This window comes from Penaeus japonicus, unplaced genomic scaffold, assembly GCF_977035675.1.
Source record: "Penaeus japonicus unplaced genomic scaffold, GWHDUDI00000001_assembly GWHDUDI00000024, whole genome shotgun sequence".
NCBI lineage: Eukaryota > Metazoa > Arthropoda > Malacostraca > Decapoda > Penaeidae > Penaeus > Penaeus japonicus.
Genome location: NW_028234426.1, coordinates 3,213,455 through 3,223,454, shown reverse-complemented (window position 1 = coordinate 3,223,454; position 10,000 = coordinate 3,213,455). Strand labels below are relative to the sequence as shown.

The 10,000-nt window shown below is 46.4% G+C and overlaps 1 protein-coding gene across 1 annotated transcript in view; it reads left to right on the top strand.

Moving 5' to 3' along the window:
- Positions 1–10,000, top strand: part of LOC122246194 (roundabout homolog 1) — a 42,216-nt gene that overhangs the window by 5,630 nt on the left and 26,586 nt on the right. The window contains 3 exon segments of the mRNA XM_086551224.1: positions 5,491–5,711; positions 6,689–6,907; positions 6,910–6,991. Of these exon segments, the coding sequence (XP_086407350.1) occupies positions 5,491–5,711; positions 6,689–6,907; positions 6,910–6,991 (522 nt within the window).

The window sequence follows — 10,000 nt, the reverse complement described above, 5'->3', positions numbered from 1 at the left end:
GGACATCAGATAAGGCAACGTTTCAGTGAGGGGGAGAAGGGAGGGGGGAGGGGGAGGGGGAAACGTTTGTATTGGATGTCTGATGTAATGGAAAGATAGGATGGAGTGAGGGAGGGTGTGAGGGAGCTTAGGGGAGGGGAGGAGGCTGTGGAGGGGAGGGGGGTTAAGGAGAATGTGAGGGAGCTGTGGAGGAGAAGGAGAGGGGGCTGTGGGGGAGAAAGGGAGGGGGCTGTGGGGGTGAAGGAGAATGTGAGGGAGCTGCGGGGTAGGGGGTGAGGGGGCTATGAGGGAGGGGGTGATGGAGTTGTGAGGGCGAGGAAGAGGGGGCTGTGGGGGTGAAGGAGAATGTGAGGGCGAGGGAGAGAGGGCTGCGGGGGTGAGGGAGAATGGGTGTGAAAGGGTGTGAGGGAGGATGTGAGGAAGAAAAGGACGGAGAATGTTAGTGAGCTGAAAGGGAGAGTGGTAAGTAGGCTGTGAGGGAGGGTGTGAAGGAGAGTATGAGGAAAATGAGACTATGAAAAATATGAGGAAAAAGTGTGAAGGGAGATGTGAGAATTGTGGGATTACGTAATGTTTCAGCTGGATTATGAGTCCAGAAATGAGGGAGAAAATGAGGTCAGGATAAATGAGGGTGGAGGTTTGAGAGATACTTGCAAATAGAGAAAGAAAAAAAAGATATGCGTGTGATGTGATTTTGTGACTCGTTAGTCCTACCAAGCTAATTTTTTGCAGTTGCAGAGTGCATAATTGTACACTCATCCAGATAATGAGAGTCTTTTATATGACTAAAAAAAAGAAAAAAAAAAGTCTAAACTTAACACGGCTAAAAAGCGACGGATTTCCCATCTAATACGAAATGTGAGAAATAAAAAAAAAAAACGATTAAAAAGTTTAGATATTCCACCTAACACGACCGAAAAACGACAAAAAAAAGTTTGGATATATCTTCTAACACTCGAAAAACGACAAAAAGTTTGGATATCTCATCTAACACGACAAAAAACAAACAAACAAAAAACACGATCAATTTGGATATGCTACCTAACACGACTTAAAAAGACGACACAAAATTTGGATATCCCCCCTCACCCCCACGCCAACACAGCAAGAAAACGGCAGATCAACACGACAAAAATGGACTTAAACGCCATTTATTTAACGTGATTCTCCCTATATATAGAATTGCATAAATATCAGTTATATAATCAGTGGAAATGAACGAAGGAAACAGAGACCTGGATAAAGTTGGATAAGGTTGAATATTAGACTTAACTCGTGACACAATATTGATATAGATGGATATAGATGGATGAGTTAGATCTATAGTATAGTTGGATAAGGTTGGATATCACACTTAACACGTAAAACGATATAGATATAGATGGATTAGGTAGACCTGGATAAAGTTGGATAAGGTCGGATATCAGACTTAACTCGTGATACGATATGGATATAGATGATATAAATGGATGAGTTAGATCTATAGTATAATTGGATGAGGTCGGATATCAGACTTAACTCGTGATACGATATGGATATAAATGATATAGATGGATGAGTTAGATCTATAGTATAATTGGATGAGGTTGGATATCACACTTAACTCGTAACACGATATGGATATAGATAGATTAGGTAGATCTATAATATAATAGGATGAGTCTTGGACATCACAGTTAACACATAAACCACTAAAAGTTCGTTCTTCAGTTACAGTTACAGTTACAGGCATTGTAAGTTGAAAGTCGCAAGTTATAAGGAGTTACAGGTCCAGCTGACTGTAACATGAGCGAGTGCACGTGTACTTTACCTTCAAGAGGAGCGTACCGTGTTTCGCTCGAGTTAGCGAGTTAGCAAAAAGTTAGCGGCTTAATTGACTTGTTTGTAGATAACTGCATTATTTCAGCGTCTACGCGGGATAGTCGTAAAATGAGTTAAAAGGAGAAAACTGTTGAAAACAAATTTCGTGGTGGATTTGAGGAAAAATGGAGCTGTAGTAGTGTGGGTGTTGGGGGGCTGTGGGTTTGAGTGGGGAGGGAGAGGGAGGGGGAGAGGGAGAGGGAGAGGGAGAGGGAGGGGGAGAGGGAGAGAGAGGGGGAGAGGGAGAGGGATAGGGAGAGAAAGAGAGTGAGAGAGAGAAGAAGAGAGAGATAGATAGAAGGATAGAGAGAGAAAGAAAGAAAGAGAGAGAGAATGAGTGAAAGAAAGAAAGAAAGAAAGAAAAAGAAAGAAAGAGAGAGAGAGAAAGAGAGAGAAAAAGAGAGAGGTGGGGCAAAAAAGACAGACCAACTCAGAAGCAAACAGAAGAGGAAAAAAAAAAAAAAAACAGAGGACAAGGCGCAAAACAATGATAGGAAAGTTATGTCACGAGAGGTAACAGGCAATAGCTTTTCCTCACCACCCCTATGTACCCCTGCCCTTTTTTTTCCTCCCTCTACCCTCCACCATACCCTTCCCCCCACACACACACACTTAACCCCCATCCTCAACCTCCTGCTCCCCTCTCACCCCCCTACTCTCCCTTTCCCCATCCGACACGACCCCCCCTCCCCCATAAAAGCCACCTCCCCCTTTTCGCCGCCACTTCACCTCTCCCACAACCCCCCACCCCCTCCCATCCCCATCACCTCAACCAAGCAACTAGCTTGTCACCACCATCCCCTCTACCTCACCAACCCTCACCACTTGATTACCACTTTCACCATCCATTTACCATCCCCCACCACCTCCCCCTCTCCCTTCCCCTCCCTCTCTCCCTTCCCTTTATCCCTCTCCCTTCCCCTTATCCCTCTATCTCTCCCTTCCCCTTATCCCTCCCACCCTCTCCCTATCCCTAACCCCCTTCTCCTTTCCCCTTATCCCTCTCCCTCTCGCTCCCACCCTCTTTCTATCCCCAACCCCCTTCTCCCTTCCCCTTATCCCTCTATCTCTCCCTTCCCCTTATCCCTCTCCCTCTTCCCCCCACCCTCTCCCTCTCCCCCTCCCCCTTCCCCTTCCCCTCTCCCCAACCCTCTTCTCCCTTCCCCTTATCCCTCTCTCCCTCCCTCTCCCCCTCTCCCACCCTCTCCCCCTTCCCCTCTCCCTCTCCCTCCCACCCTCTCCCTCTCTCCCTCCCTCTCCCCCCCACCCCCCGTAGCCAAATAAGTCTGTCCTTAAAAGCGAGGCACCGAGGCACCCCCAAGACCCATAATGGTGCCACAAAGTCGTGGTAGAAGACGCGGTTAAAATTCGTTCGAATGAGTTTAGTTTGTGTCGCCATATTTGTCCTTAATAGCAGAGGGAGAGGCGGTGGGCGGGCGGGGCGGGCGGTGGGCGGAGGGGGGGAGGTAAAAGGGGGCGGGGATGGGGTGGGGGCGTTAACTTGTTCTCCTCGCTCGGAGGAAACTCTTGGATGAGCTGGTGGGAATGGGGGGTTGAGGGGTGGGGGTTGAGGGGTGGGGGAGGAGGAGGAAGGGGGAGAGGTGGGGGGGGAGGCATGATGGAGGGGAAGAAGGGGGATGGAAGGGATGGGGAAGTAGGAGGAAAGAGAGGAGGGAAGAGAGGGAGGAGGGGAGAGAGGGAGAGAGGTTGGATGGAGGAGGAGAGAGAGGGAGAGAGGCAGAGAAGTTGGGAGGTGGAGAGGGAGGAGGGGAGAGAAGGAGAGAGTATGGAAGGGGGAGAGGGAGGAGGGGAGAGAGGGAGAGAGTATGGGAGGAGGAGAGTGAGGAGGGGAGAGAGGGAGGAAGGGAGAGAGGTTGGAAGGAGGAGAGGGAGGAGAGGAGAGAAGTTGTAAAAAGGAAGGGGAAAAAAGAGAGAGAGACGGAGGAAGGGAGAGGGGGAAGAAGGGGGAAAAATAATAGAGGGAGGAAGGGTTAGGAGGAAAGGATGGAAGGAGAAGGGAAAAGAAGAGGGAGGAGGATAAGGGAGTTGGAAGGAGTTAGAAAGAGGAGGAGAGGAGAGGAGAGGTGGGGGGGGGGGGAAGTTTCGAGTGGAAGGGAGGAGGGGAAGGAGATTAGAGTAAGGGGAAGATAGAAGGTAGGGAGGCAACATTATGCTTCTCTTTTATTTATTTCTTGTTGTCGAGAAAAGGACTAACATGTTCTTAAATTCACTGTATTTTGTCATTGTTTTAATGATTATAGGTATATTCTCATCATTATTGTACATATGTGTTTGTTTGTGTGTGTATGTATATGTGTGTGTGTGTGTGTGTCTGTGTGTGTGAGTGTGTATGTGCGTACGTGCGCGCGTGAACATGTTTGTATATGCAGGAGTATATACAGGGCAACGCAAAACTGTGTATTTCCAGCGACACAACACAAGTAGGGCAGCGAAGGTGTAAAACAGTCTAGCAGGGAGAGTGAATAGCAGATACTAATAGCAGGTGACTCCGAATCTAGAATGAATGGAGGCTAGAGTCGCTTTAGCTTCGGGAAAAGAATGGTTAGGTCTGACTCGCTCGCAAAAGACTGGGAGGTGGGGAAGGGAAGGGGGTGGGGACGGGAGTGGGAGGTGGGGAAGGGAGAGGGAGGGGGGGAAGGGAGGGGGAGGTGGGGAAAAGAACGGGGGGTGGGGAAGGGAGGGAGGTGGGGGAAGGGAGGGAGGGTTGGGAAGGGAGGGAGGAAGGGAGTGGGAGGTGGGGAAGGGAGTGGGAGGTGGAGAAGGGAAGGGTGGGTGGGGAAGGGAGGGGAGGTGAGGAAGGAAAGGAAAGTGGGGAAGGGAGGGGTGGGTGAGGAAGGGATTAGGGGTGGGGAGGGAGAGCGGGAGGTAGGGAATAAGTGAGGGAAGGGAGAGAGTAAGGAAGGGGTGGGGGAAAGGAAGGAGAAGGGAGGGGGTAGGGGGGGGGGCGTAAAAAAAACACACTGGTAGGAAAGAAGAACGTTTTTGTTTACAAGTGATCAACGAAAAGGTAACTGCCGATAAAATCCATTAAAAAGAGTAGATGGCGTCAAGAACAACGGAAATGTATATATACTTTTTCACGCGGTTGGAGAAAGATACCAAGACGAAAACCCAAAAGTAAAAGAAAAGATAAGAAAAAGATACAGAAAAAATATAGTAAGATACAAGAAAAGACAGACACAACAATTTATTATTAAAAGATTTTTAAGGAATAGTAACCAAAATGAAACGAACTTTTTGTGGGGTTCAAGAAAAAAAAAGAGGAAGAGGAAGAGGAATAATAATGATAAGAAGAAGGAAAATAAAAGAAAAAGAAGTAGAAAAAGAAAGAAGAAGAAGAAGAAGGAAAGGAGGAGGAGAAGGAGAAGGAGAAAGAGAAGAAGAAGAAGAAACAGACGAAGAAGAAAAAAAGAAGCAGACGAAGAAGAAGAAGAAGAAGAAGAAGAAGAAGAAGAAGAAGAAGAAAAAGGAAGCAGACGAAGAAGAAGAAAGAGAAGCAGAAAAAGAAGAAGAAAAGGAAGGAGAAGAAGAAGAAAAAAACAGCCTTAAAGTTTTAAGAAATCACAACCAACACTGAAAATAACACTAATTTTTCTCTCACTGTTTCAGCCGCACCGGAGTTCCTCGTACGACCACAAGACGTCAAGGAATCGGTAGGGTCGTCCGCTGCCTTCGAATGCCTGGCCGTGGGTCGTCCTTCTCCGCTGGTCGTCTGGAGCCGTCAGGACGACCACAACCTCCTTCTGCCTCGTCAGGACACGCCGTCAGGAGAACCCGATGACCAGCCGAACGTGTGGGTTAACGCGGAGGGCACGCTCATCATCAACCAGGTCGGGAATCGAGTGTTTTTGTTTTATTTTCATCTTTTATTTTTGTTAGTTGATTTGTTTTATTGTTGTTACACTTGTCATTATCATTATTATTACTATTGTTATTGCTATTGCTATTACTATTGTTGTTATTGTTATTATAATTATCATTATTATTATTGTTATTGTCGTTATCATTATTGTTATTATTATTATTATTATTGTTGTTGTTGTTGTTGTTGTTATTATCATTTCTTTGGTAAGGAATCAAAAGTCTATACACCCACAAGGCTAAGTCTATTATTCGATATATGTTAATGCCCTGGAAATGTTCATATGCCCAGTTGAAGGATCGATGTTTCTTTGGGCATTCATTCCTCGTAATACACTTTCGTTTGATTCACATCATTATACTCAATAAACCAACACCTTTATTTTCTAGATGTGAATTTAATTTTGAAACTTTTTTTTCTTTAATTAACGTATCTATTTACGTACTTTTCTTCAATAATAAAAGAAAGAAAAATAGGAGGAAAAATATAGATAGATACATAGATGATAGATAGTTGGATAGATAGATGGATGGATAGATAGATAGATAGATAGATAGATAGATAAATGGATAGATAAATAGATAGATAAATAAATAGATAGATAAATAGATACACGTCCCCTACACACACCCATCTACATAAATCCCTTTTTGATATGATAGATGATAGATAGATGGATAGATTGATAGATAGATAAATAGATAGATAGATAGATATGTAGATAGATAAATAGATAAATCAATAAATAGATAGATAGATAGATAGATATGTAGATAGATAAATAGATAAATCAATAGATAGATAAATAGATAAATAGATAGATAAATAGATAGATGGATAAATAGATAGATAAATAGATAGATAAATAAGATGTCTATATAAATCCTTGTTTATATAAATCCTTCTCCAAGATCTTTTTCTGACGCCGGTACCCCTTGACCTCAGGTGACCCGCGAGCTGTCGGGCTGGTACTCGTGCGCCGCCGTTTCCGCTGCTGGATCTCTGGTGGCGCGGGCGCTGCTGGACGTCCCGGCGCCCACGCTGCACCCGCCGCCCGTCATCTCCGTGCGGCCGAGGAGGAGGGCGACCGTGACGGTGACCACCGACGACGCCGTGGCGAGGACGCTGCTAGGCCAGGCCGGGGCGCCCCGTGCGGTGAGGGTGGACTCGGGACCAAGGACGGACGCCACCTGCCCGAGGACGACGCTAGGATCACGCTGCTCGGCTCGGGGACGCTGCAGATTAGCGGTGAGTCGGGATGGGCGTCGGGATGGGGAGGGAGTGGGCGTCGGGATGGGGAAGGAGTGGGTGTCGGGATGGGGAGGGAGTGGGCGTCGGGATGGGGAAGGAGTGGGCGTCGGGATGGGCGTCGGGATGGGGAAAGAGTGGGCGTCGGGATGGGGAGGGAGTGGGCGTCAGGATGGGGAAGGAGTGGGCGTCGGGGTGGGGAAGGAGTGGGTGTCGGGATGGGTGGGCTGGGGAAGGGGGGCTGGGTGAAGGAGAGAAGTTTCGACTTAGGGAGAGGAAAGAGAAGGAGAGGGTGATTGTGAAGGTGAGGGTGAGGGTGAGGGTGAGGGTGAGGGAGAGGGAGAGGTAGAGGAGGGAAGGGAAGGGAGAGGGAGAGGGAGATGGAGAGGGAGAGGAGGGAGAGGGAGAGGGAGAGGGAGAGGGAGAGGGAGAGGGAGAGGGAGAGGGAAGGGAAGGGAAGGAAAGGGAAACGAAGGAGAGGGAAAGGAGAGAGGGAGAAAGAAGAGGAAAGACGGGCGTCGGGATGGTGGTCGGGGTGGGTGGGTTGGTGGAGGGGTGAGTGGAATGGGAGGAGGGAAGTTTTGGCTCAATTCAGTCGAAGCTGAATCGACTTCGGTCATCCTCCTCAACACTAAATAACGACTTCAAAATCACTGACTGACTGACTGAAGAACTGAAGGACTGACTGACTGACTAGCTAACTAACTAACTAACTAACTAACTGACTGACTGACTGATTGACTGACTGACTGACTGACTAACTAACTAACTAACTAACTAACTGACTAACTAACTAACTAACTAACTGACTGACTGACTGACTGACTGAGGGACTAACTGACTGACTGACTGACTATTCACCTCGCTGCTGGCTCATGCCTTGACTGAACTGACCCGCGACCTTATACACAGTAATAATATGTAGCTTCAGAAACATCTTATTCATCCAACATATTTCACTTATCAAAATATCCCATAACTTCACAATCCCTCGATGAAGTTAATCCCCACTTCCTGTCACTACCTGTCACTGTCTATTAACTTCATTTTCTGAAGTTTTGATACCGATGCAACGACAGTGCAATTTTTCCCTGATTGAATTATTGATGTAAAAGAGATCGTATCCCACTGGCTGATAGAGAGAGTCTATCTGTCTAAAGCGATATTGGTCCGCCGGCAAAATCGAACACGTTGAAATTGATGGAAATATTGCGTGTCTGTGGGAGGGGGAGAGGTGGGAGGGAGAGAGGGAGAAGGGGGGTGAGAGGGAAGGGGGAAGGAGGGGTGAGAGGGAGGGGGAAGGGGGGGAGAGGGAGGGGTTGGAGGGTGTGAGAGCGAGAGAGAGAGAAAGAGAAAGAGAAAGGGAAAGGGAAAGGGAAAGCGAAAGCGAAAGAGAGAGAGAGAGGGGGGGGGGGGGGGGAGGGAAGGGACAGACAGATAGAGACAGAGATACATATTTCTGTTAGCTATTCTTTTTGTTTTTTTCCTTTTATACTCTTCACAACAGTTTACGAGCCCTATTACAGAGATCGATTACCATTATTTTCTATGGCTATTAGGAAGGTTTATGAGACAAAAGTTACATCATTACTTTCATAGCTATATCTATCAATCTATCAATATCTCCTTATCAATTTGTCTATCGGTCTAGATCGCTTTTTATATCTCTTTTCTATCTCTATATATCTCTCTCTATATCTCTCTGTTTCCCTCCCTCCCTCCCTCTTCAATCCTTCTCCCTCCTTCCCTCTTCCCTCCTTTTCCATCCCTCCATCTTCTCTCCCTTTTCCCTCCTTTTCCCTCCCTCTTCCTACCCTTATCCCTTCCTTCCATTTCTCTCCCTTTCCCTCCCTCTTCCCTCCTTCTCCCTCCCTCTTCAAACCTTCTCCCTCCCTCCCTCTTCTCACCATCTCCCACCCTCATACCCTTCTCTCTCCCTCTTCCCACCCTTATCCCTCCCTCCCTCTTCTCACCTTCTTCCTCCCTCCCACCCTTCTCCCTCCCTCTTCCCTCCCTCCTTCTCGCTATCAGCGATAGATATTTACTCCCAAACCAAGTGAACCTTTTTTAATCATCGGGGGTTCAATGTCTATCTTTCTCTCTAATTACGTCATCGGCCTATCGTGTCTGAGGCCCTTCGCGATGAAACCCCAATTAAAGAAGTAATTGAAGGGGTTGTTTACCTTTTTTTTTTTGCGAGGATTAAGGAGACTTTTGCTGTTGTTGTTCGGGTTGTTGTTTTGTTGTTGTTGTGTGGAGTGTTGTTGGAGAGGAGTGGAAGGGGGAAGGGGGAGGGAGGGTTAGGTAGGGTGGGGGGGGGGGGGTATTTGTGTTTGGTTGTTTCGTTTGGAGATGCGGGGGTTGGGATTGGGTGGGGGTGGGGGTAGAGGTAGTAGAGGGAGATAGATAGATACACAGAGATAGACAGAATGACGGTCAGACAGACAGATAAATAAAGACAGACAAAGAGACAAACTTAAAGACACACAGCGACAGAAAAAAATACACCCAAACAGACAAACACAAACAACGAAAGAAAGGAGGGAGGAGAGGGGCAAAAAAAAGGGAGTCTCCCACATAGAGCGACGCCCACAGATGTGAAATTTTTGGTCGTGGTGAAGTTAGATAATGTTTACTCTCACAAGTCACGTGACGGCAAGGGGGTCCTGCTCGGTACCTCCATTGTGTCTTTTGTCTTTCTTTTAAGTTTAACGAAGATGTTTTTTGTGTGATCCTCTTTGTGATGTGTTTTTGTTATTGTGTATTTGTTTGTTTGTTAGGATATTTGTTGTCAGTGTTCTTAGTGGGTTCTGTATTGTCATGATTATAATTGTACTTGTTATATATATATATATATATATATATATATATATATATATATATATATATATATATATATATATATATATATGTGTGTGTGTGTGTGTGTGTGTGTGTGTATGTGTATGTATATCTGTAAATTTCATCTTTAATAATCATCCATAATAATTACTGGTAAAACAGTGGCAC